Source organism: Conger conger, chromosome 3 (genome assembly GCF_963514075.1).
Source record: "Conger conger chromosome 3, fConCon1.1, whole genome shotgun sequence".
Classification (NCBI taxonomy): domain Eukaryota; kingdom Metazoa; phylum Chordata; class Actinopteri; order Anguilliformes; family Congridae; genus Conger; species Conger conger.
In genome coordinates this window covers 40,714,705-40,741,397 of record NC_083762.1, presented here as the reverse complement: position 1 = coordinate 40,741,397, position 26,693 = coordinate 40,714,705, and the positions used below count along the sequence as shown (strand labels likewise).

Here is a 26,693-nt window from a genome sequence, read left to right as displayed (position 1 = left end):
TAGAAAATCATTTTTGTATGGACAGTGAATAAAATGTGATTCCCAATCATCACTCCTTGAATGTGGCTCTTTACTGCAAAACAGGTGAGGGTGTAGTGGCATGTGGGCAGTGGGGGGGCAGAGTAGCTAGCTGCTTTCTCTCCCCTCTCCCACAACAGAGTCCTTTCACTGTACTCTCAAAGGCGCACGCCTGCCATACTCTTTCCTTTATGGCAAAACCCCTTAAAAGGAGCTTAATTAATTTGTAAGGCAGCAATTTGAGATAAGGGGCTATATTTTTCAGCCGACGCCTGCTGTGTTGCGCGCTGGCGTGCTGTTTATCGCATTTTCCGGACCATCCAGACGCCTCTGGTAATTTAGGGACTCACGGCACACCGAAGTGGTGCCATATGTCAGTCAAGAGTGAGCAGCTCATTGCTAATTTGGTGTGGCTTATTGCAATTTTCTAGTTAGATGGGTCCACATTTTACCCTTTTTACCACCCACCTGCTGAACCCAGGAATGAGCCAGCCGGAATCAAACCCCGGTCCTCTGTGTGCAACTGCAATAAACTGATGCCTGCATCAAGGTCCGTTACTTTAGCCGCTTTTAATTATGTGACTGTAGTTTAAATGATAGCTACAGTTGTGCTTACTGGCACAAAATTACAGTACGGATAGACTGCATTTGTAAACTTTTTGATGATTAATTTAATATTATGCCAAGAGAGAAACTGTTGCAATATAAGGCATATGTAATAAATGTAATATCAATGTAAACTCGGTGAATTTATTAGACCTATTTTTTGACTAATTGTCCAAACTTAGAGGTTTGACACTTTGTGTGTTTAATGTGTGGTTATTTGCATTACTGTCACCTTCCTGTCAGCTTCGACCAGTCTGGCCATTCTCCTCTGACCTCTTAACAGAGTGTATTTGCCTGCAGAACTGCTGCTCGCTAGATGTTTTTTGTTTTTCGCACCATTCTCTGCAAACTCAAGAGACTGTTGTGCGTGAAAATCGCTGGAGATTCTTAGATACTCAAACCACCCTGTCTGGCACCAGCAATCATTCCACGGTCAAAGTCAGATCACATTTCTTCCTCATTCCGACATTTGGTCTGAAAAACTGCTGAACCTCTTGACCATGTCTGCATGCTTTTATGCGTTTAAATGCTGCCACATGATTGGCTGAAGGCGGCACGGATGGTGCAGTGGGTAGCACTGCCGCCTCACAGCAAGGAGGTCCTGGGTTCGAATCCCCGTCGGCCGGGGCCTCTCTGTGCGGAGTTTGCATGTTCTCCCCGTGTCTGCGTGGGTTTCCTCCGGGTACTCCGGTTTCCTCCCACAGTCCAAAGACATGCATGTTAGGCTGATTGGAGAGTCTAAATTGGCCGTAGGTATGTGTGAGTGTGTGGTGTATGTGCCCTGTGATGGACTGGCGACCTGTCCAGGGTGTATTCCTGCCTTTCGCCCAATGTATGCTGGGATAGGCTCCAGCCCCCCTGCGACCCTGTTCAGGATAAGCGGGTTCAGATAATGGATGGATGGATGGATGGATGATTGGCTGATTAAATATTTGCATTAACATGCTGATTTACTAGTCTACCTAATAAATTGCTCACTGAGTGTATATGTGAAGACATAATTACCATTTGTTTTAAACCATAAATGATCATTACACCATCCGGGTGTGCTCACTGTCTAAGAGATTGATAAACAACAAGACGTTGTTAATAATAATAATAATCGTTGTTATTTTTTTGTCTGGAGGGTCAGCTATGTTGACAGTTAACCTGAAAATCAAGTTAAAATATTTATATCAAGGAGAAAGTTGCATACGCAACATGTGCGAACCTTGGACTGTAGAAAAATATCGACCAAATATCGACCTTTTACGTCACCCACTGACTATCCACAGGCTTGTGAAAATCCCAGGAAGTTAGGTTTACCAACACTGCCATATTGTACATTTGGAGAATCAGCTCAAGTTTGTACCTCCCACAAAATAACTTTTTGGGAGAAACATCTGCCTTATCCTGGTCTTCCATTGTATTCATAGAGACTACGAAAATTGCCAATCCAACCTGCGCAATATGCATGAATCTTAATGGTAATGAAAAGAGGTTATTTGATTGGACATGAATGAATCAAGGTTCCCCACACTGATAATATAGTGAGCATAATCCAGCCCATTTTCCACCTGCCCACACACCACGAAACAACTTTTTTGCACAGGTCATTGCCGCAGTCACCTGGCGACGTGCGTGGCGTCCTGGTTGTGCCCCTTGCTTGACTTCGGAAAATGGCACGATTCAGTAGCCACACCCAGTTCACCAAGCAGCTCGCCAGGTGACTGCGCCAAATGCCCCTTGCGAAGTTGATTCTGAAAAATATGGCCCAAGGAAGGTAATTACCACGATGCACCTCTGCCTTATGCTTCGCTCCATTTATGCCATGTGGTGTATACAGAACATACTGCACATTCCTACAACTGTCCCTGTTACTGCCCCCTGGTGGACAGCAGGGTCATACAGTTGGTGAGAGAAATGTATTCATTTTGTGTTGCCTTGCAAGTCTGTGCAGATTGTCTTTACCCACTTCCATCTGGGAATGCAGTTGTCTGGTTCTCTGGTTAGATAGGCTAACGGGACTGGCCCGGAGGATTATTTGGGGGGCGTTGTTCTACAGGAGAAAGCATCTGATTGCATAAGCAGAGAACAATTAATCGTCTGTGAAGCCTTACACGTGGTTCACGTGTGGCAGTGTCCATCTGTCTGTCTTTGTGAGTGTTGGCTGTAAGAAATTGTTCATCATTTCAGTATTCCGGACTGTTATTCATTCGAGGCAGCCACTGGACTTGCACTTCTTTGACACCGAATCGAAGGTCTTTCAAATTTTCTGTTAGCCTGTCTCCCCTCATGTGAGTTACACTATTCACTATTGCACTGTATTGCTGTGTACAGTACATTCTAGTGCTGAAAGCCAGTGATGCAGACTGTAATCTTATTGTCCAGTGTCACGTCCCCTTCTCCTGTATGTGGAGCCAATTGTCCTTTCTTCTTTTTGTTTTCTGGTGCGTTTTGACAGGCTTAGTCTGAATTGATTTATATCTCTTGACCCTTGAATACTGGCCGTGTTAGAAAACTGTGAATTATTGTCACTTTAATTCCTGGATGAAAGTACACAAATATCATCCCCATAACCTCCCATAAGTGGATTACTGGCTAGCGTTTCCTTTTATGGATCTAGGAGAGACAGTTGTGCACGCCAACTTATGGACATGCCCACAAAATGCCTGAAGGAAGTGAATGAACAGACTAACTAAGCTGTCGGAGGCATTGTATAAAATTAAGTGCCAAGGTAGGTGCAGGAGGGAGATGTGTTGTGTGTGATATGGAAGTGCTGACCCTCGTGCTGACCCTGTGGCTGGTTTTGGTCGACAGTGCATGTGACGGTGTCATTCTGGTTAAGAGGACGGGTTAAGTGATGTGGTGTGGGCTGTTGTGATGGGGAATGCCCCAGTGAGCAGATGTGTGCTGGAGATGGCTGAGAGGCAGTGTTCCAATAATCACTGGGATTAGCCGCAGCTCACGTCCCCCACTCTCCTCCGCTCCTCCAGTGGGGCACTTGCATGCAGTTAAATCCCTGAGTGCACAAAGCACATGCACGTATACACACGTATACACACACACTTTGTGAATGTACACGAACGTACTCACATACACGTGCAGATACATCTGCACACACATACATGTTGTGAACACATACTGTACATAATCACATTGTACACGCGCGTACACGTGCGCAAGCACACAGTATATGCATATACAGTGGGCTCCAGAATTAGTGGTACCCTTGATAAATATGCACAAAAAGTGTCACCGTCCATGTAGCCGTTAACAAAATATGGGGCAAAACTTCTCAGGGCAAACACATCCAGTGATGTCAAACTTCACCCTTGAACGCAGAGACTGGTTTATGGGCGGCCACCCATCCAGGCGTAATGTTAGCATGCAAATATCACGGAACCTAACTAGCTAGCCTGAGCGATATGGCGGACAGCTCTGACTTTGCCGAGTTAGAGGACAAGCTTTTCGATTTTGAACCGGGATTTGCAGAGGAAGAATACACAACAATCTCTGCATTTCTTAAACTGTGATCCTTGTGTTACTTACGGCTTTCCTCAGCATCCGTGCCTTCCGCGGGAGTAATATGAACTTGCATCCTCTTCCTGGCAAGTTTGCAATCATATCATATGTTTTATGCCTGTTTACTATTGCCCTTGCAGTGGTATATTGAACTGTTAATGTATTTTTTATACCCATAACCAAACTTGTGATGGTCGATTACCATCTGTCTCTTCTGAAATGACAGTTGTTTGGCTTTGCCTATGCTGATGATTGACAAAGGGATTTTGCGTGCTTGTTACGTAATTTTTTTATGGTTTTGTGAAACATGAAGTGAATGACACAATATAGTTCCTTTAGACTGATATAGTATTGCCAATTTCACTTTGATTTTTATTTTTTTTAAATTTTATTTACAATAATTGTTAGGGGTACCAATCATTTTGGCAGCTGTGTTTTCAGAAAAAATTAGATTACTGAATAAAAAACATTGAAACATGAGCGTAAATGTATTGAAATACAAGTATATCGTTTTCCCGTATGTTTGATCATAAAATATAGATCATTATCTATGTTGTTTATTATATGCTTTTTTCTCTATTTTTATGAAGGGTGCCACTAATTCTGGAGCCCCTACATGTACACGCACACATACACAAACACAGACAGACACATGCACAGGCGCACACACACAAATGCACAGGCACACACACACACACACACACACACACGAATGCTCAAACACACACGCACGCACACGCACACACCATCCGAGAGGCAGCCCCTCCTTCTGTCAGTCAGTGGAGCTGCATTCTCCAAGGTTATGTCTGCCTGTACTGGATATGACTGAGTTTAAGCCCCTCAGTAGCACAGATCTCATTTGCAGGATTGACACAACCAGTAATGCTGAACAGATGTTCATTTAAGTATAACCATACTGCAATAGATCAGCATCTACAGATCATCAGTAATCCAAACTAAATTCATACATAAAAGATTGACAGCACATTATTTATTTAATCAAAGTTGTTTCCATTATTAATTCACTGTTCACTTTTCGCATGCTAGTACGTTGCAATTTACAGTTCATGTTTACTACAGTGTTTAACTGTACAATACCAGAGCACATGACGTTTATTAATTTTCATGAGTGCATGTATTAATTTTTATTGCAGATTCCATATATGAGGAGTTTTTAACTGAGCTGCAGCTCCTTGTCATGCTGTAAAGATTCTACAGCGATGCTTGTGTGCGCGTGTGTGTGTGCGTGTCGTGTGTGTGCATGTCGTGTGTTTGCGCGCGTGTCGTGTGTTTGCCCGTGTGTGCGTGTCGTGTGTGTGCCTGTGTCGTGTGTGCGCGTGTTGTGTGTGTGCCTGTGTCGTGTGTGAGCGCGCATGTCGTATGTGCGCGCGTCGTATGTGTGTGCGCACGTTGTGTGTGCGTATGTGTGCGTACCACCATCGTTTAGACCGATTATTCCCCCACTATGTGATCCACAACTGGGCCAGGCTATAAAAAGCCCCAGCAGGGGGAAGTTAAGCGAGTGTGACGGCTGACACAGCCAAGGTTTATGCGGCCGTCTCTAACGCCCGCGCCTTCCCCCCCCAGGGGTGCTGTGGAACCTCTCCTCCTACGACGCCGTGAAGATGACAATCATTCGGGACGCCTTAAGCACGCTGACCAACACTGTGATCATCCCTCATTCTGGCTGGAGCAGCTCGTCCTTCGAAGACGAGCACAAGCTGAAATTCCACTCCTCTCTCGTCCTGCGCAACACCAGTGGCTGCTTGAGGTAGCGTATCCCTCCCCGGACACGTTTTCCAACAGCATGGCCACCTGGTGGTCATGTTGTGACACTGCCGAACTTGAAGTGTGTAAGTAATCACACGCAAATCCTAAGGTGCTGGGCTGAGATCATTTGTTAATGAAAAGGAAAGCCTGCACACTTTTGAACTGTAAACACACCTTTAAATGTTTTGATTGCAAGGTTATCTTTTTTCTAGTGTACGTATTTTAACTTAATGGTGTTTTTGTACTTCAGAAGTGTGAAGGATTTATTTTTGTTTTGAGACAATGCAGACCGAAATGTGAATAACTGAGAACGTTCTGTATTTTTGTACAATGGCAAATCATAGTAATTGCCTTTGGGGGGGAATTCTGAACTGATATTGTTTCTGGCACTCTCAGTTATTACACAGTGATATATGCGGTGGGCTCCATAAGTGCAAAGCCTAGGATATCATTGATTGAGATTTGCATGGAGGACTGGTCAGAAATCCCTCCTAATGTGTTCTCTAACCTTATTACAAATTATAGGAGTCATGGTTGGGGTGTTTGCTCCAAGTATTAAACCAGGGATTCCAATAATTGTGAAACCTGTTTTTTGGGCTAATAAATGTTTTATTTGAAAATGTAAGACTTGATTCCAATGAATCATTAATGCAGCACACTACTTTACACATGCTAGAAAATAAAACTTTTTTTGTGTATATTTATCAAGGGTGCCAATAATTCTGGAGCCCACTGTAGATATTCTGACCACTGTGCTGAGGAAATATTAAGGTGAGGTATATTTTTTAAAGATATTTTCTAACAAATGTTGCTTGCCAGAAAAGACAATGGTTAGATGCACACAGTAGAAATGGGAAGCATTTACACTGAAAACCTGCCGATGTTTCCTTGTTCATTTCTCAGCCCCAAGTAAAATGTTTGGCTATCTCCCTAGCTACTACTGCATACAACAACCTACCTTTTCTGGCAGCTAAAACAAAGCACATTTTACTACCTCAGGGATATCAGAACTGTAGTTCTTTTTTTTAACAACCTGCATAAACGTGTCAAGCAAGGGCAGAAGTCCTTCGGGGAGCAGTGGGTTTTCGTTGTAATGAATATTTATAATCTTATGAATATTTTGGTTCAACTGTTGGTCGTACATAACCTGAATAATTTGAAAATGATGCTAAAATATCATATTGTCCAAGAGAATGGAATCTGCTGGCACACCTTTGCCAGGGGAAGATAAAAACAGAAAGAGCTAGAGAAAGGCAAACTACTGCAAAATATCTTTGGCAAGCATACCAATATAGCTACATTTGGCACATTTAGTGAACCGTATATTTGGGTGTCCTCCAGTATCCAGTGCTGTGAATGTTGTTGGAAGAGAGGCAGTTTTGTTGTATTTATTATTTTTTAGGTTAACTGCAATAACAAAAGTACAGTACTTTATTTAACCAGGGTGGTCTGTTGAGAACAAATTGTAATTTACAATGACGATCAGACATTGAGAGAACAACAATAACAACACTGCGTGAAATACGCTGCAGTGATAGAGCCAGTGTTAGTGAAAATCATTTATTTCTTCACATTAGTCAGAAAAGCGCAGGCCATCACAGAAGTGACACCTCATTATTGTACAAAAATACTTTTTTTGGGGGTTTTGAAAGTTTATGTAGTCTAATAATATCTTACTTGCACATCAAAACTGTATGGGCCAATTAAAAACAAACACAAAACTGTAGTAATATCCAAAAAAAAGTCCAGCAAGTGAACTATCCCTTTGAAATAGCAGCTGTCTCTGAAGACCGTGTGCAGAGTGCTGATTATAGACCTGTGTGTAGTTTCGGCTCTTGAGTGTGGCCATTTTTCCTCTGTGAGTGTTGTCTGCCATCCACCATCTTGGCGATAGGTTTGTCGCTCTGCCTGGGAGGCCGGCTGTGTGTCGTCGATGGGGCTGCTCCCTGCTGGCTGAGCCTTCCCCACCTCGCCTCCATTTTGTGCGACTCTCCTTATCGGACCAGACAGCGGTTTACATTACGTGCCAGGGCTACTCAGTCAACTAGAATTCTGGATCCTTCAAAACACTCTCCAGACCGGGCGGCGGAGCTAAATTATGTGCTAAGGTCGCTCCGCTCCAGGGCCTGAAGGGCCACAAATCAGCCGCCTCTAACGCTCTCTGCAAAGGGAGCCAAATTGATTCGATCAAGACAATAAGCAGTTGCTTCAGCGGGGCGAGAGCCTGCAGACTCCGGTGGGCCCTCAGGGCCCCGTATGAGGAGGCCCCAATCTAAACCTGCCACACCGCACCTCGCAGTCATGTGTCTTTGTCAGGAAAACGGGCCCCGATATCAGCTCTGCGCAGAGGGTCAGACCTGGTTCCACCGCCTCCTGCTGTAACCACTGCAGCCCCGGAATGTAGAACGCAATTCCTCAGCCAATTACTGTGCCTCGTTCATGCGTCGAGCTGTAGTGCAAGATGTGTTTATTACAAGCCTGTGTCTCACGATGGAGGAGGCCTTTTTAATGAACGCAATCGCGTGCGGCTAAAAGCAGAATTAAATGGCCCTTAATGCTTTTCTTTTCGCCGTTCCTCGCTGTGTTGTCTTGACGGTGATATTAAGTGGAGACTCTGGCTGGAGGTTTTATAGGGAGCTGTGCTTTCGCTGACCTGCCCAAGCTCTGATAATGGCAGTGCTCAGTCTCTGCCTGTCTCCTGCATTATTCACGAGGCTGCGGTGGTAGACCTCAGCACAGCTCAGGCTGATTTGAAGAGGAGCACAAACCCAAAAAGGGCTTTTGTCCCCTTTTAGAGGTGTGTGGGTGTGTGTGTGCTTGAATATGTGTGTGAATGTGTGTGTGTGTGCATGTGCTTGGGCATGGGTATGTGTGCGCATGTGTACGTAAATGTGTGTGCATGTGTGTGTGTGTGTTTGTGTGTGTGTCTGTGTCTGTGTGTTTATGTTTATGCGTGTGTATATATGCGTGTGTGTGTGTCTGTACACACGCTACAGTTTTGCGACTATCACTGGGACTAATCCAGTTAGTCTTTATTAAGGGCTTATGCAATTCAATAAAACGGAGCCACATTTCAATTAAGGAAAAAATGCTTGATTCTTCATGCACACTTGTCCTCTTTGGAAGTGGGAATCCCCTAACATGGTGGATGCCAGAAGGGACATTCCTTTCTCATTTAAGCAAGGAGGTAGAGTCCACAGTCCCTCAGGCCCCTGGTTCTCAGAAAAAAACATCCCTTCAAGTGGCGAGATTCTCCACACTGTTTTCCTTTCATGTTGGTGCTGCAAAGATGTCAGAAAGACAACAAAATATAACAACTGTTGTCACTGTCAATACAAAATGTGTGTGTGTGTACCCATACAGTATGGGGGAGATGTCAGGGGGAGATGTTTGTTCTGAATATGTAACACTATTGAAAGTGTACCAAAACACACACAAACCATTTGTTCTTTGCAATTTGCTAAGCCCAGCTAAGTGAAGCTGTACTCAGCTCTGTACTAAGATAAAATGGAATAGAATAGGTAAGTAACTAACATTTACGTGTATATGAATTCATTTCCATTCCTGCATATCCGTTTTTTGTCTTCTTTTATAGTGTGAGATTTTAAAGCTTCAAATTATTATATTTTAAAAATCTTATAGATGTTGAAGAGGATCTGATATGTTCATCCATGAGGATGGGTCAGCTATTGCCTAGTCTAAAAAGTATTAAGCAAGTTTTAAAAGTCTGAGGTTCCAGACAATTTAATATAAAATGGGAAACTGTGTTTTTTTGGACTTACATCCTGAGTAGGGAGATCACTCATTTGTGCAGTAAAGAGGCTTGTTCAGAAGCAATGGGGAAAGGCCTGATATTGCACAGATACCCATATTAACATTTCTCACCTCAGATAATGGGATTGTAGTTCATCGTGTCATTTTGTAAAATACATAACACACACCAGACAGTAAAATGGCGCAAGCATAACTTTTGTTGGATTAAAAAATAAAAGGGTTTAGGCTTATGTCTTAAGTACTTAATAAAAGTGTCTAAAGTAATTTGTCACTTTGCCTCTTGGTGTACGAGCATGGTAAACAAGTTGTATTTTCTACACAAGTACCGTAATACTGTCATTTCTGTGGAAGACAAAAGGGGGGTTGATTTATTCTCTTACGCAAGAGCGCGGCATAAAATGATTTTAATATGGTTCTGGGTATGCGACACAGTACCTGAGGTAGAAATGAAAAGAGCAATGTTGTTTTTTTACAAGTAGCTATGAATTAATAAATTAAGTGTTCTGGAAGTGGATACTGGATCTGCTGGATACAGGTAGAAAGGACTGAAACAGGGAATCACAAGTCATAAACGGAAACATTTCTTCCCACTGGGGTGTTTTTTTACCTCGTGCTTGCTATTTGTGAGTTCAGGCCCGGTGTTGGCCCTTCTGCTACTCTAAAAGTGTCTTTGTCACAGTCTTCTGTAAAGAACATTATAGAAATATAATTGGATTGAATTGAATTGAACCAAAGAATCCAGCAGGGATGTACGAGAATCTCCCCTTACTGACACTGTGACAGAAGCCATCTGTGACAGCTGTATAGAATGAACCAGTTTGTGATTAAAGTTGTATATTCCAGGCAATGCCTGAATTTAAAAAACGTACAATACACTTTATCATCAATGCATTCACTGGGTTTGAGTCTGGCTCCATGCAGTTTAAATGTTGTGACTGTAGTCTCACGGTCAGACTTCAGCTGCCTTTGAAGGTCCTATATTGTGGGAAATGGCATATGAAAGCTTCAAAACACACCATCCCCAAATAAATCTGCACAATTTCTATGAAGAAAATGTGCCTTTAAACGAGCCGTTTGGACTTCTTTGGAGTTATGACAAGACAACGATACACTCATTTGCTTCAGCACGGCCCACCTTTTTGCTGGAATAAATCCAAATCCAAGCACGATATTAATGAGCATTAATAACACAGTCAGTAAAACGGCCTGTTCTTGGTAAAACTCATGAGAGGTGCTGGAGAATGGACATGTAAAACTAGATAGATATTTTCTGCTACACAAATGTCTTATGGATGTCAGGACCTACAATAAAATACTGGAAAGGTGTACGATATGGGACCTGTAAATAAATATGCCTGGCAATGCAGTGAGCAGCCCTGAGGTGCTGAACAAATGTTGTATCAGAAGGTCGTATTGTCTCTCCTAGCAAGTACAAGTACAAGTACAAGTAAATGCAAAGTATTATTTGGGGCATTTGTTTCTCCTATGCCTCTTGTCTCAATCACATTTGAATAATTCATGATTTAAAAGAAATGCCATTTTTGGTGTAGTTCAGGCTGTGTAAAAACATAATAGAAACTTGCATGGAAAAGTTATTTTTCAAAATGTTAGGTCTAATTCTTTTCACATTTCATGTCTTCTGATTGGAGAGCTGGATTGGGTTTGTGGTATAAATTCACTGGTTGCTGTCAGATCTTGAAATTAAAAGGGGTAGATGTCTTTATTTGGGCTGGTGATAAAAGGCAGGCGTAAAGTTATGGTTCCATAGAGCTTACAACTAAATGTTGTTGTAATTGAGTTGTTGCAAGTGCTTCCCAGCAATGGGAGGGGGTGGAGGATAAGGGGGGAAGGGGGGGGGCTAAATAGTGAATACTTTCTGAAGGCACTGTATGTAGGCGTATGTGTATACTGTGCAGTATGTCAATACATTTCACCAGTGAAAAGGTTTGCTGTTCATTTCAATGTTTATATTTAACAAGTTGCTAAGTAACTCAGTTGTATTTCTTAAGTTGTTTCAGGGACATAGAATTGGATTTTATTTAATTCATAAAGAATGTCTGCTGGGCTTCTAAGTATTCATTTTGTTGAGCACCTTTGGTTTGCCTGCTTAAATAACTGACCAGATCCAATTTGAATTGAGTATATGTTTAAAAGGGCTATTAATGGAAGAGACATTAAACACTATGACTACACTTTGACACTGCCAGTGCATTTATAGGTGATTTTCCATTGGGCAACTGAAGGTTATCTTACCGTGTGATTTTATAAATCTGCTGTTTTTTGGTCAGGATTCATTTTAACATGATATAACAAATATTATTTTACCTGCTCAAGCACAACATTTATTGTCCTGTATTTAATAGCATTAAATACAGTGTGTGTGCGTGTGCACACGCATGTGTGTATGTGTGTGTTACAGGAACATGGCCAGTCAGTCCGTGTGTGTGTGTGTGTGTGTGTGTGTGTGTGTTGCAGGAACATAGCCAGCCTGTCTGTGTGTGTATGTGTGTCTTACAGGAACTTGAGTTCGGCAGGTGAGGAAGCCAGGAAGCAGATGCGTTGTTGCGAGGGGCTGGTAGACTCCCTGCTCTATATCATCAAGGCCTGCGTCAACACCTCCGACTTCGACAGCAAGGTGTGCGCCTCATAGTCCCCTCTCATCCGTTCCATTCCAGCTGCTTTCATCACGTCAAGATATATTTACGCTTGTCACACTGACTTTAGAAAACAAATATTACATTATATTAAGATAAGAATATAGTTTAATAAAGCAGAGCGAGTGTCATACATACATACATCTACAGAGCCAACTTAAATTGTGACTTTGTTTCCATTCATTTTCCTTTCGTTTGCTTACTATACACTCACTGAGTACTTTATTAAGAGCACCTATGCACCTACATATTCATGCAATTATCTAATCAGTCAATTATGTGGCAGCAATGCAGATACAGGTCAGGAGCTTCAGATAATGTGATTGTAGGTGGCCAAAAACGTACAGTTAATAAGAGAGGTCAGAGGAAAAAGGCCGGACTAGGTCCATACATAACCACACATTACAACAGTGGTATGCACAAGAGTATCTCTGAACGTATCTCTCGCGTTAAACCTCTAAGTGGATAGGCTACAGCAGCAGAAGACTAAAGTCAAAAAATTAAGTGGAATAAATACCTAATAAAGTGCTCACTGAGTGTATGTCAAGTCCCTCTTGAAAAGGAGATGTTAACTTCAATGGGGTTTCTTGGAAAAGGTTAATAAATAAAGAAATACCTCAGAAATCTTAAGTAATTAGTATTTTAGGGAAGCTTTTAGGTGAAATTAAAAGATTATCTGATTATCGATGATTATCACTGTAATGTGGTACATGCGAGATGTGTGGCACCCTTTCTGTATGCTTGTTTAGAACCCCATGGTTCTACCTGTAAGCCGCACTATACGAGGCGCTAAATAGGACAGCAGTTAAGAGCACCAGGTACTGTAATTCATCCCATTAAGTCTCTTACTGCTGTTCTGAAGGAAACAGAGACTCGTCATTAAACCCAACCCTACAATCTGTGCACTCGTGACTCGTTTCATAAGGACACGGATCAATCTGGAGAACACAAGCGAGCCTCAAAACATCAAACAGATGGGATTAAAGTCCTTTTCTTTAACTTGAGACTTTTTCTCCAAAGCACAGATGTTTTATCTAGTTATCTCAGTATGAGGTCTTCGCCCAATTATGCATGCTTATAATGTTATATAATTTGTTTATTTAAAAACTCCTTGCAATATTTTAATATTTGTGGTATTTATTTTATTTGTTTTTATTATTAGTTGTATCACTGTTAACTCATCGTTCATTCCCTCAGTGTGTCCTCCGAGAATTAAATAAAGGTTGATTGATTGATTTATTATGCTCTAAAGGCCCATCTACACCAAGAATGATAACTTTTTTGAATCATTCTAACTCAAGTGGATGACTGTGTCCACACCAGAACATTAACGACAATGACAGTGACATACAATATTTCCAGCTGCATGAACGATAAAACGTGTACAGCCAATCGGAAACCAACTAAAATTACAGGGTGTAATGTGCAAAATGGCAGGTGACATAGCCGAGAAGCTATTTGCAGAACGTTGTCATTCATCAGTGTGGATGCTCACATGGTTATTGTTATAGTTATACACTCGGTGAGCACTTTATTAGGTATTTATTAGACTTATTTTTATCTTCTGCTGCTGTTGCCTATCCACTACATCCATACTCAAACCAACCATCTGGCACCAAAAATCATCCCACGTTCAAAATCACTGACATTTTTCCCCATTCTGATGGTTGATGTGAACATTAACTGAAGCTCCAGACCTGTATATGCATGATTTTATGCATTGCACTGCTGCCGCATGATTGACTGATTAGATAACCGCACGAATAAGTAGGTGTACAGGTATTCCTAATAAAGTGCTCAGTGAGTGTGGATTGGCTCTAAGGCTGCCATTGAATGTGAGTTGGTCTTCAATGCACAGAACGTCCCCGGTTCTGATTTGCACTATATTGGACGTCGCTCTGGATAAGAGCGTCTGTTAAATGACTGTAATGCGGTGTAATGTCATGAGTGTTCTCTCTCAGATTGTGGAGAACTGCGTGTGCACGCTGAGGAACCTCTCCTACCGCCTGGAGCTGGAGATCACTCAGTCCCGCCTGCTGGGCACCCAGGAGCTGGACGGCCTGCTGGCGAGCGAGTCTCCCAGCAAGGAGGCCGACTACAGCTGCTGGGGCAAGAAGAAGAAGAAGAAGAAAAGGACATCCCAGGAGGACCAGGTGAGCCTCCTGCTCATCATGCTGGGAAGCGCAAAGGCTAAATTAAGCAAATCGCAAATGTTCATTCCTTCTTCAAAAGTTTTACATTTTGACATTGTGTGTTGGTCTGCCCTTATCCACATTTTGGTACTTTATGTATTGACTGCAAAAACCTAAAAATACCAAGTATTTTAGTCTTATATTGAGACTTAAAATCTTATTTCTTTTACTTAAATATTGCCAATGAGGTAACACAGTTTGACTCATTTCAAGATTTGCCAATGGATTAAGGACATTTCACTTGTCAAGCAAATGTAAAACTTTAAAGAAACTATATTTTCCACTAAAGAGAAAAAATAAGATCCTAGCTGTTGTTAAAAGACTAAAACTCTTGATGGTAACGTTTTGCAGTGTGTATATTCTGTAGTTTTGGTTGTAATGGAAGTTTAAATTCAATGCTCCAGATACTGCAGGCGGTTTCCACCCCTCATCTCCAGGCATTTGACTTTCTGCCCAATACTTACACTATAAAAAGCTAATCATAAGTCTTATCTCTATTACTTTTCTGCTAAATGAAAAAACTGCCAGTGAGGTGAGAAATTTTGACTCATTTCAAGATCTGCCAATGGGGTGAGAAAATATCACTTCTCAAGCAAAGCATTAACTGAAATCAAGATAATATTTTCTACTGATACTTATCTACTTAAAAAAATAAGATTAGTTTTATTACAGACGAATGCTTGGTAAGACACAGATTTTGGTTTTGGCGATAACGAAACTAAAGTTCAGTGCTCTAGATGCTGCCGCAGTCTTATCATTATGAATCCAACCCTCATATTAATTTCCTGCCTGTTAGTCCATTTCCACCTATCCCCACAAGGTGTTTGACATTGTACCCAATGTTTAGGGTGGGATGAGTAGGACTATGGCTCCGGACAGCCATAGGTTTTCTGGGTAAACCGTGTGCACGTGTGTCCTCAGTGGGACGGCGTGGGCCCCATCCCTGGGTTCTCCAAGTCGCCGAAGGGGGCAGAGATGCTGTGGCACCCGGCCGTGGTGAAGCCGTACCTGACCCTGCTGGCCGAAAGCTCCAACCCAGCCACGTTGGAGGGCTCGGCGGGCTCCCTGCAGAACCTCTCGGCGGGGAACTGGAAGGTATGCTGCTCCCCACACCTAACCGTATCCCTCGCCCTAACCCTATCCCCCAGCAGCGGCGGGCTGTGAGCTGAAAATCAGGATAGCCCTAATCCTCTGATCATTGAGCTCAACCAATTTTCATTATGACAATCACAATAATTAATAGGTAACACACAGTTTCTTCACATCGTGTTAGGGGATTACATGATACATTCACTGTACCTGTTAAAATGTGTTTTAATCATTATAAGTAGCTTGTACACTTAACGAACAAGCACAAATATGTTGAGGCCCACGGCGCACTGGTTTAAATCTGATAACAGAAAAGCACTGGCTTGTGCATTAGGTGAATTATGTAGCAAGCTAATTTAAATGAAAATGTATGACTCTTAAGTTGATTGCCTTCTTGTGATGGCCTGTTGGGTAGACTTTAATGGACAAGTTTTCTAGCAAGATCTTGCACTGAGGTCTCCACCACATACCTCTGTACACACCGATGTCACTGCTGGCGCTGGTGTCTTGCGTTCTCCCTCCCCACCATGCTCACTTGCAGGGGTAGCTGCTACTGAAACCCAAGGAGCAGGTCCTGGATGCAAAGCAGAATTGTATCGCTCACTCTCACATTCTCTATTTAATACTCATGTTACAGTTCTTAGCCAGATGTTCTGTTGATGCACAACACTGGAAACATATGCCATTTCACTTCAAGAAAGCTTTTCTCTCGTCAAGGGACTTACTTCTCTTTAAATCCACAACAATTGTGCGGTTTGTTGTGCTGAGGGCATAGCTTGGCAGGATCTTCAATATTCCTGCAACGGGGTAGCTAAGACTTCAGTCTTGTGGACTGAGATGGGTTCTCTCCGACCGCTGACTTTGAAGCACGTACCTCATCTTGGCAAATTATATAGCAAGCTAATTTAAATTGGGAAGTAAGACTCTGAATCTATTTCAAGCACAATATTGTTTTTGCATTAATACCGCCCAGCAATTATGTCCAGTACATGGAGATATAATTCCTCATCTGTGGATAGAGTGCTTTTAATTTCACGTCCTGAATCATCATCTTCATTAATAGAATGAAATATGGCCTGAAGTGCCTTTCCTAATGACAATGTTTCTTATTGGCATGTTTGTGAAGAATTACACTCCAGTGGGCCGTGTTCTCACTGCTCTTTCTGCGTTTCAGCTGCTAGGCTACCACTAGCCTACTGGTGACCAAACTGCTGAAACAACTCTGATTTTATTGTCAGTCATTTTGATGTATTCGAGTCACAAGTCCCCACTGTATAACAATAAAACAAAACGATGAGTTTAGTCTGATTTGCAGTGTAAGATTACAATAGTTATCTCTAACTCCTGCACATACTGTACACCGCAAAAAGTGTGTTTCTGATTTAAACCACAGTAACATGACAAAAAACGCAGCTTTGTTTGATATCTGTGTGGGGTGTATGTCTCGATCCGAAATCTTTTAATTTCACCTTCTAGAATGTTCTTAAACGGTGTGCACTCTGTGTGTAAACCAGTGAATGTGCCTCTGGTATTCTCTGCTCTGTGTGTTCACAGTTTGCGGCGTATATCCGGGCTGCGGTCCGTAAGGAGAAGGGCCTGCCCATCCTGGTGGAGCTTCTCCGGATGGACAACGACCGTGTGGTCTGTTCCGTCGCCACGGCGCTGAGGAACATGGCCCTGGATGTCAGGAACAAGGAGCTCATAGGTGGGGCTTCATGCCGGCAGATATTCATTTAATTTCTGCATAGATAATGATAACAATAGTAATAATAATAATCATAATCATAATAATATACTTCATTAATATAGAACATGCATACAGTGAACCCCAAAGTGCTTCACAGCATAGGTCAAATGTTCCATTTCAAATACAGTAAATAAGTTCAATGATATTTCAAGTTTAATGAGTTTGGGACACTGCAATAACATTAAATGAAAGTAGTCATATTTAGTATTTTGTTGCATATCCTTTGAATGCAATGACTGCTTGAAGTGTGCGATTCATGGACATCACCAGTTGCTGGGTGTCTTCTGTGGTGATGCTCTGCCAGGTCATCTTTAGCTCATGATTGTTTCGGGGGCTAGTCCCATTTAGTTTTCTCTTCAGCATATGAAAAGCATGCTATATTGTCATAGTTCAGATTGGGTGATTGACTTGGCCACTCAAGAATTTACAATTTTTTAACTTTGAAAAATTTGAAAAATTAAATGTACAGGGTGTTTTTAGACAAAATCCAGGTGTTTAAATGGTTTCTGCATCTGTATCACAAATTTGAACTACTTGGTGACTCAAGTACATTGCTATGGGTGTAGGCATCTGCTTAGCTAACCAGCAAAGAACTAAGGTAACTTAGTTAGGTAACTTACCACAAAATATATCTGATATTTGGAAGTATTTGAAGTCACATATACGTATGTTGAACTGATAGTTGCACTGTGACTGCATTTTGCTGAGTCTTGCTAGGTGTTCAAAAAGGAGGAGAATGGTTGAAAACCTGTTCCACAGCCCACATAAACGTGCGGTAGCCTATATAGGCTCCACAGCCTGTGTTTGTGTGACACCTGAAAAACAGTGAAAATCTCTCCTCTCCCGTCCTTTCAGGAAAGTATGCCATGCGGGACCTGGTGAACAGGCTCCCAGGAGGAAACAACACCTTGCTCTCTGACGAGACGGTGGCCGCCATCTGCTGCACCCTGCATGAGGTCACCAGCAAGAACATGGAGAACGCCAAAGCGCTGGCGGACACGGGCGGCATCGACAAGCTTGTCAACATCTCCAAGGGAAGAGGAGAGAGGTGCGGCTTTCAACTGCGTGACACCAATGAGACTGTTACGTATTACACTCAGACCTGGGTAATTGTTTTGGATTCAAATAGTTCTCTGTGCTCGGTTGCTTGCCTAGTGCAACTGAGCCAACCAAGAGGACCTGAAGGTGGGGTTTGCACACAGTACAATACACCATACATGCTCAATATATCATAGAAAGCTATTTGAATCCAATACAATTATGTATTTGACCCAGGCCTGATTACACTACATTTGTTTAGCAAAGTGACTTACAGTGAAAGGAACTGCATGAATACAATGTGACTTGAAGACACAGCAGCAACAGTCCCCTACCTGGCTCACAACATTTCCAGACCAGCAAGTGTGTATACTACATCAATAAAGCCTTGAGCACAAGTTAACTATACTTACCTAGAACCATAATACAAATCATAAGCAATATATACGGTAAACGGTAAATGGTTGGCATTTATATAGCGCCTTTATCCAAAGCGCTGTACAATTGATGCTTCTCATTCACCCATTCATACACACACTCTCACACCAACGGCGATTGGTTGCCATGCAAGGCACCGGCCAGCTCGTCAGGAGTATTTTAGGGGTTAGGTGTCTTGCTCAGGGACACTTCGACACAGCCTGGGCGGGGGATTGAACCAGCAACCCTCCGACTGCCAGACTACTGCTCTTACTGCATGAGCCATGTCACCCCATATACAACTAAATGTCTTTAAATTAGCCATAGAAAACCTAAAAGCATTAAAAATGGTATCATGAATTGATGTAACACTTACAATACTGTTACATGAATTGGCATTAACTAACTACTGATACATTAATCTGTATAGCTTTGTTAAGGTATTTGTACATCATAATGTATGTTAACAAGTACATTGCTTAAAAGCCAATTCATATTGGAATCATAAGAGCTCTTAAAACAATGTATTTGTTAATGGTTAACTGTTTATGTTTGTCCTATGGTTTACGAATGTAGAAATATTCATGTCCCCAGTACATGAATTAGTACTTAACAAATATTAATAATGTAATATTAATGACAAGTTAATTTCATGGTTAATTACTATGAGAACAGTCTGCTTTGCAGTTGAATAGAGGCCCATATGCTCACAATAATGTTGTTCACAATCACCTGGATCAGGTGGGTAATGGTCCTTCTCAGTTGATAGACAGTCGCACATTGTTATTTAATTGGTTTCTACTTGAATGCACATGCTTCATGGTATACGTAGTTTTCAGCTCTGTTACCCTCCGTTGTGTCCTAGGTACTCAATGAAGGTGGTTAAAGCGGCCGCACAGGTACTGAACACCCTGTGGCAGTACAGAGACCTGCGTGCCATCTATAAAAAGGTAAGGATGCTGTGCCTTGGGACTCTCACTGACTCACGTCAGTTTCAGCTAAGGCTATAACGGCCCTATGCACGTTCCCGTTCCCTCAGGACGGCTGGAACCAGAACCACTTTATCACGCCTGTGTCCACACTGGAGCGGGACCGGTATAAGTCTCAACCCACCCTGCCCACCAGCACCTTACAGATGTCACCTGTCAACCAGTCAGGTGGGTTCAGGACCCTCAGGGGTACATGGGAAATGTAGTCATTATTAAAGTGCACTACTAAAATTGTACTAAACTATAGTTGTGAGTAATGACTAGTTGGACAGAATTATAAGAAATTATGCTTGTATTTTTTGTTTAAACCGGGCTCTGTACAATTGTGAAATTATAAAATGATAAAAAATGTATATTTAGTTTTATTGTATATTATTTTATGTTTTTTGCAGCTGGTAGCGCAACCTCCTCTCCTGCAATGCTGGGAATAAAGGAACATCACTCAGATTATCAAAGAACGCAGTCCTCTATGCAATTTTATAACTACCAAGGAGACAACAATGCAAATAAGACTCAGTTCACAGGTAAGACAAGTATATCTGAACAGCGTTCTTAAACAATCCAATGACCATTCATCGTTAGTTAAAGATATTGCCTTGGAAGGTGCATGTCTGCTTTATTCATGATTCAACTGAATCAACCAAAGTCTGATATTTTTTTAATAAAAAAGGTTATTTCCCCAAAAAACTGTGCTTTGTCAAAGACCCCAGGTTTAATACTTTCTGCAACCACGTACAGCTATGACAACTATGATTCTTTTCCTATAATTCCTATTGTGATAAGGCTAGAGAACACATTTGGAGGGATTTCTGACCATTCCAGCACGCAGATTTTTTTCAAGATCATTGATATTCTTGGGTTTGCATTTATGGACTGCCCTCTTCAGTTCAGACCTCAGGTTTTTGTCTGGAGACTGCGATGGCCATTGCAGAGCATGAATCATGTTTTCGTCTTTTTTCTGTGTGTATTTTTTAATGTATGTTTGGGATCATTGTCCTGCTGGAAAATCCACCTACGGCCAAGTCTGAGCCTCGATTCATATTTAGATAAGCATTTCATGAATATGTAAGCAATGTTATTCAGGTTGGGCTGAATGGATCTGCTTCAGGCACTACAGTGCACTACCCTATTTAACAGGGAGCACAATGGAGGAATACCAGAAACCCCTCAGTACCTAGAAGCAGATCCAAACAACAGGTGGTAGCTGGGGTGGTGTAAGGTGAGCACAATTATGCAAAGCAAGCAAGTAAACACAGGCAACACATGCAGTGAGCTGCATTGGGAAGGTCTGATGGTTGGTTTAAGAAAGATGCTCCAAGATGGTGCTTACAGGTGATTGGATGAGCATGACAGAATGAGTAGTGTGAATGTAATTAGTTGATTAGGGGAACGTGTGATTGCTGAAGCTGAATATTGGTCTGCTGTGGTATAGTTCCCTGACCGAATTTGCTCATTTAAGATCAATATACCCTTGGAGCACTGGCAGCACAGCATCCCCGAAACATAAATGACCCACCTCCATATTTGACTGTAGGTATGAGGAGCTTCCTTCATGCCACCGAAGGGATTTGGTAACCCCACGATGCAACCAATCTCTGCCATTTTGGTCAATTTCCGTTTTGACCATTTTTATGCTCTAGTGAAACAGGAAGTGATGGAAGGACACAATATAGTTCCTTTTAACTGAGATTAACTAAATTAACTCAACCTTTATTGTCAATTGAACTTTTATTTACAATGATTGTTACATGTACAATCATTTTGACACCTATGGTTTTCAGAAAAGAAAATATTAATTTTTTTAAATGTAAATGTATTTAAATAATAGTATATAGTTTTCCCTTATGTCTGCACATGTATTCTTCAGAAATCCTTCAGAACCCTACCACACTCACTTTAACCTCACTGCCTCTAGATCCTGATCCTGATCCTTATCCTCATCTGACAGATCTCTGCTTGATTCTGACCTTCTCTCGATAATTATGGAAGCTCAGGGAAAGCTCTCCTAAAGGGTTAAGTAAAACGCATGAACATAGATTATCCCGATGTACAATACAGTGTACATATATTTTAAAAAGCTATAATGCATGTTAAAATGAATCGCACTGCTGTGAAAACCTATTTTTAAAAAAAGCTCATAAGACTAGAAACAATAAAAAATTTTAATTATATGATTAGCAGCTTACTTTCCTTTGAAGCCATATTAGAGAAGCAGGAAATTTGTTGTGACCACACCTCCAAACATGCATCAAAGAAAGGTCTCGATGTTCTCTTAAAGATACCACACGATACCACTCCGTAGCATGCATGGCCACAGAGATATGAACTAAAATAGAACGTTCACTACAGTGGACAAATGAGTATTGCTGGCGGGATATTGTGAGGGCTCCACTCCCTTGAAAATCCATTAAAACATAGCCCAGGTACAGCAATGGTATTCCAGACAGGAGTGTGCCGTTAATCGAGTCTGTGCTGTTGGTGTTCATTTTCTTAATGTTTGTTTCTAGGCTGTGATATAGCAGTACACACTGGATGTCAGTGTGTTTCATGTTTTTTTTCTTTTTACAGTCCAGACTACCAATGTCCTGCACGCCCCTTCCTCCATGTTATAAAGTTTTTGAAGGTTTAAAAAAATGTCATCCTTAATGTGACTGATGTGCTGCTTGAGGCTAAACCATGTGATTACGTGCAATTTATTTTATATATTGCTTTTATAGGTCTGTTTTACATGTGAATAATCTTAACATGTTATAGAACAATATATAGTTAAACGGGTGATGGACTGATGTAATTGTTTGATTTTTAGGGTCAGGAAAGCCATCCCAGTATTTCATAGGGACCTATTCTTCCCCGTCAAGAGAGGAGTCCCGGAGAGGGCAGGTGAGATGACCGTATTGAACCAAATCTTACCGCCTTTACAGCCCACACGTATCAACGTTCTCTTTCTCATTTTAGTTCAGTTTTTATCTAAAACACCCACAAAACCTTCCTAACCCTGCCCCCAGAGCCCAATTCCCCCTCCTCCGCCTTCTGTGGTCAGCTCTTTGTTTTAACATTTAGCAACGCAGTCTGATTATACAAAAACATACGTCATGTCACGTGGGAACCATTGTTTTGCAAATAGTTCAGAAAAATAGCAGTTAGACCCTAAAATATGTATACTTCTACCAAAATTTTCAGAAAATATTACTAAAAGCTGAAGTTAGTAAAACTTAAAAAAATGTATGAGTTACTGATATATAATTCCCTTGCATTCTTATGATGTGAGAATGACATGTGTCTGTAAACATTGTGTATGCTGGCAGTTTCCCAAGTGCAGATAAACTCCCCCAGTTAAATTTGGGATGGGAGCATCTATTATTAACATGACGTTTTGAGTAGGTATACTGTACATGCAGTCGGGGGCAAAAGTTTGTGAAAATCTAGACCGAAGCTGACTGTCACAGAAAACCCTGTGGGAAGTTGGGTTGTGCTGGGCTATTTTTGGCCTATTGCAGCTTGTGGTTTGCTGTGCAGATCATTCAGTCTTAGTAACCCCATTTTGTTTCGTTTGTGTAGTAAAGTTTAGTGGATTTAAGTGTTTATCTTAATATTAGTTTTGTCAATTTATGTGCCAAATGAAGAGAATCCGATACGTGAGCTGGAAACAATACTCATGCTTAATAGTGTGGACTAGTGTTTAAGTCCCATTCTTTCCATACATTGTGATTTTCTGACTAAATAATTTAAACATAGACTCAGTGAGCACTTTATTAGGTATTTATTAGACTTATTATTTTAAATTATTGGTCTTCTGCTGCTGACAAACCTTTGCATCTGACTATACATACACACCTTCTCCCATAAACGGAAATGCATAACTGTACCTTTGCATCCAGTTGGTTCATTTGTAATGAGTGTAGCCTCCTTCCCTAACACCTGCAGTTGTACTACGCTGACGAGACGGGCAGAAGGAACTACGACACCTACAGAATGTACTTGCAGTCTCCGCAAGGGTACGAGGACTCCTACTACCAGGACACAGTCCAACTCCCCTCCTCCGCTGACTACAGCACCCAGGAGCATGAGCTCAAATCCAACACCAACTACGTGGACTTCTACTCCACTACACGGAGGCCTTCGTACCGAGCAGAGCAGTACCCAGGGTCCCCCGACTCCTGGGTATAGAATTTTAGAAACAACAGACTCTTCCATGAACTTTTACGTGTACGTGTGTCTAAGTGAATTTGAGACCGGGGCAGTGGCAAGATAACATGAGAAAAAAGGAGTATGATTTTTTGGCATTTTTTTTCGTTTTTGTTTAAAAGAAGATTGAGTCATGCTGTGTGTTTTTATTTGGAGACACTGGGGGTTCTGTTTTGAGGATGCACATATCCCCTTGCTAGTACGTGAGATTTGTGTCACGGATTCTCTTGCACGTAGGAGAAAGGGCTACAGAAATTGCATTGCTTAATGTTGCCATTCATACGAGATTGATTGATTCTGTCGACTTACTGCGGATGGATTGTGATGCCAAACACCACGCATCTCGTGTGGTTGTCAGTTATGCCCATAGCTCCATACCTCCTTCACAGGTCAGGTATCCCAGCTCTCCTGGAAGGTCAAGGGTCTCTTGGAGTTTGTCACCCGCTCCCCTGGTACCTGCGAATTGGCAATCAGCACTACAGGCAGAAATGTAGTTTAGAATTTCATATTATCCTGTCGCGAATTGACAAACGGTCACAAATTAACAAACCGAAAAGTGCGGGGAATTTTCCCCAGGTCACGTAATTTGCAGGGGAACCTCCCCCCGGTCCCTGACCAACGTGCTTTCCTTCCCTCAGTGACACCTGGAAGGCAGCACATTTTTCAATGAGAGAACTACAGTAATAGCGGCAGATTACCAAGCAGGCTAGCTCAGTAGAACAGCTACATATATATTTGCTAAAAATACATGAAGGAAGAAGCACGTACACATAATTTCTGGTTGGCTATGCTGAACCCACTGATCGGCCTGCAGCAGCTGCCTTCCACGCCTAAGTGAGGGAAGGAAAGTACCTTGGGCCCGGTCTCCCAGAAATAATTTTTGCAGCTGTGGGATATCTTGAGAGGTGACCACAACCAGAATGGATCACAACCGCAGTTTGCACACTCTGCAAGGTGTGCTGCATCAAGACCCTTTCAAAACTTAATCAATCCGCTCTCAGCAGCAGTCATGCTAATGAACAAAATGCTTAATATTCCTTTCAGATGACTGGACAGTTTAGGGGATATGCTAAGATCACAGCCCTCATTTTAAGAATACCTGCATGTGTTTGTTATGAGAACAAAGTTCTAAACCGAATTAAAAAGCACATAAAGATGTTTACAAGAGTGTACCATTTACATAGAAATAACAATTATTATGAATATTTTTATGATTATCATTGTTATTTATGTTATTTATTATCACTATGTAACATTACTGGTTAAATTCAGCATATATTTAATAAATCTAATTCAAATACCTTTTTCTGTAGTTATTTAGTTGAAATACTGGAATATTAATATTGTACCACACTAAGGGCAATAGACAGCTTGAGCATGAGACTAGTGAGAAAGAGTCAGAAAGGCATGTGCTACATTAACGCAGGATAGGAAATATTCTCTGATTCCTTCATTTAAAGGAAATGTGGAAAGCTTGTAAGGCCAGTCACCCTCAGACCTGGGTTGAAAAAGCATTTTTGGATTCAAATAGTTTTCTGCATTTCACTAAGCTTACCTGGTATAGTGGAACAAATGAATTTATTTGAAGTGTAAGCCCTGCCAATCTGCTCCTCCTTGCAGGCTAAACTGCACCAGGCAAGATCAATGGAGCACATAAAGGTATTTGAATCCAAAACCAATGTTACTTGAACCCAGCTCTGGGCACCCTTTCTCCACACCTTTAGAGGCTGCAGCAGTTTTCGGCCTTGTGGCTATGTGTCTGCCGACCACCTTTGCCTCCTCAAAATAGAGCCCTTAACTTGGCAAGATGGCAGCATTTTACTTTTTAACCCATAACTGTGATATAGCACAATGAGGGTATCTGTCATGTGATGAAAAAAACTGCAGGAGAATCAGATTATGTATGTTTGCCAAAACAGAAGATTTCAAATCTGTGAAAAGGTTCTACAGATGTCTACTTGTACAGAAGATTCAGTCTGTGTCCCCTTCTTGTTTTATTGCTGTAATTAATATTGTGTGTGCCATGGAGTCTTATACATACCTTTCATTTTATTGTAAATACAGAGGATAATATCACCTGGTCTACTCCCATCAGCACTGGTCATGAGTTGTGCCATGTTAAAACAGTATAGATATATAAATGTATAGAGAAATTAAGATGGAAAAAATTGCTATCATTACATAAGCATTGAAAAGTAACAACATAACACTTACTGTATGTTTTTTTTTAAGAAATGGTTTGATTGCAGACATTTTGTGACATATCAGAGATATTTTCTTTATTTTTCAATTTTCTATCCTGCGTCACTCATGGTATGGTCCACTGCCATTTTCTATGCACATGAACAGAAATAAATGTGAACATTTGGTCCGTGAATTTCTTTTTAAACTCCTCTTCTCCTTATCTTCTTTTCCCTTTTCTCTTCCACAGGAATATGCAAACGGAATATGTTTCAACTTATCAGTATCGCTGTCATTTGTTAATATTTTCAGAGAAATCTTGATAATTGCTAACTGTCTTCTGTCCTTTCATGAGTCCCAAAATGCTTTCATGGTAACAACTGCCACTAATGGTACAGCCATTGGACAGTAGCATTTTGTTCCAGAACATTCTCTGCCCACACATCACATTTCCAGCCCTCCTTTCGTGATTGGTTCTCTTCATGGTTGTTGTCGTAAGCACCAACCATCAAGCTGTAGTAAGCACATT

At 41.5% G+C, this 26,693-nt stretch overlaps 1 protein-coding gene across 2 annotated transcripts in view; it reads left to right on the top strand.

Moving 5' to 3' along the window:
- Positions 1 to 26,360, top strand: part of LOC133124012 (plakophilin-4-like) — a 131,198-nt gene extending 104,838 nt beyond the window's left edge. For both annotated transcript variants that reach the window (XM_061234811.1, XM_061234812.1), the window contains exons 12-22: positions 5,716 to 5,899; positions 12,190 to 12,307; positions 14,288 to 14,479; positions 15,440 to 15,613; positions 17,162 to 17,312; positions 18,210 to 18,402; positions 19,675 to 19,759; positions 19,849 to 19,966; positions 20,191 to 20,322; positions 22,605 to 22,678; positions 23,723 to 26,360. In XM_061234811.1, coding sequence (XP_061090795.1) covers positions 5,716 to 5,899; positions 12,190 to 12,307; positions 14,288 to 14,479; positions 15,440 to 15,613; positions 17,162 to 17,312; positions 18,210 to 18,402; positions 19,675 to 19,759; positions 19,849 to 19,966; positions 20,191 to 20,322; positions 22,605 to 22,678; positions 23,723 to 23,965 — 1,664 coding nt within the window. In that variant the 3' untranslated portion in view covers positions 23,966 to 26,360. The remainder of the gene's footprint in view (positions 1 to 5,715; positions 5,900 to 12,189; positions 12,308 to 14,287; positions 14,480 to 15,439; positions 15,614 to 17,161; positions 17,313 to 18,209; positions 18,403 to 19,674; positions 19,760 to 19,848; positions 19,967 to 20,190; positions 20,323 to 22,604; positions 22,679 to 23,722) is intronic.
- Positions 26,361 to 26,693: the final 333 nt, after the last annotated feature.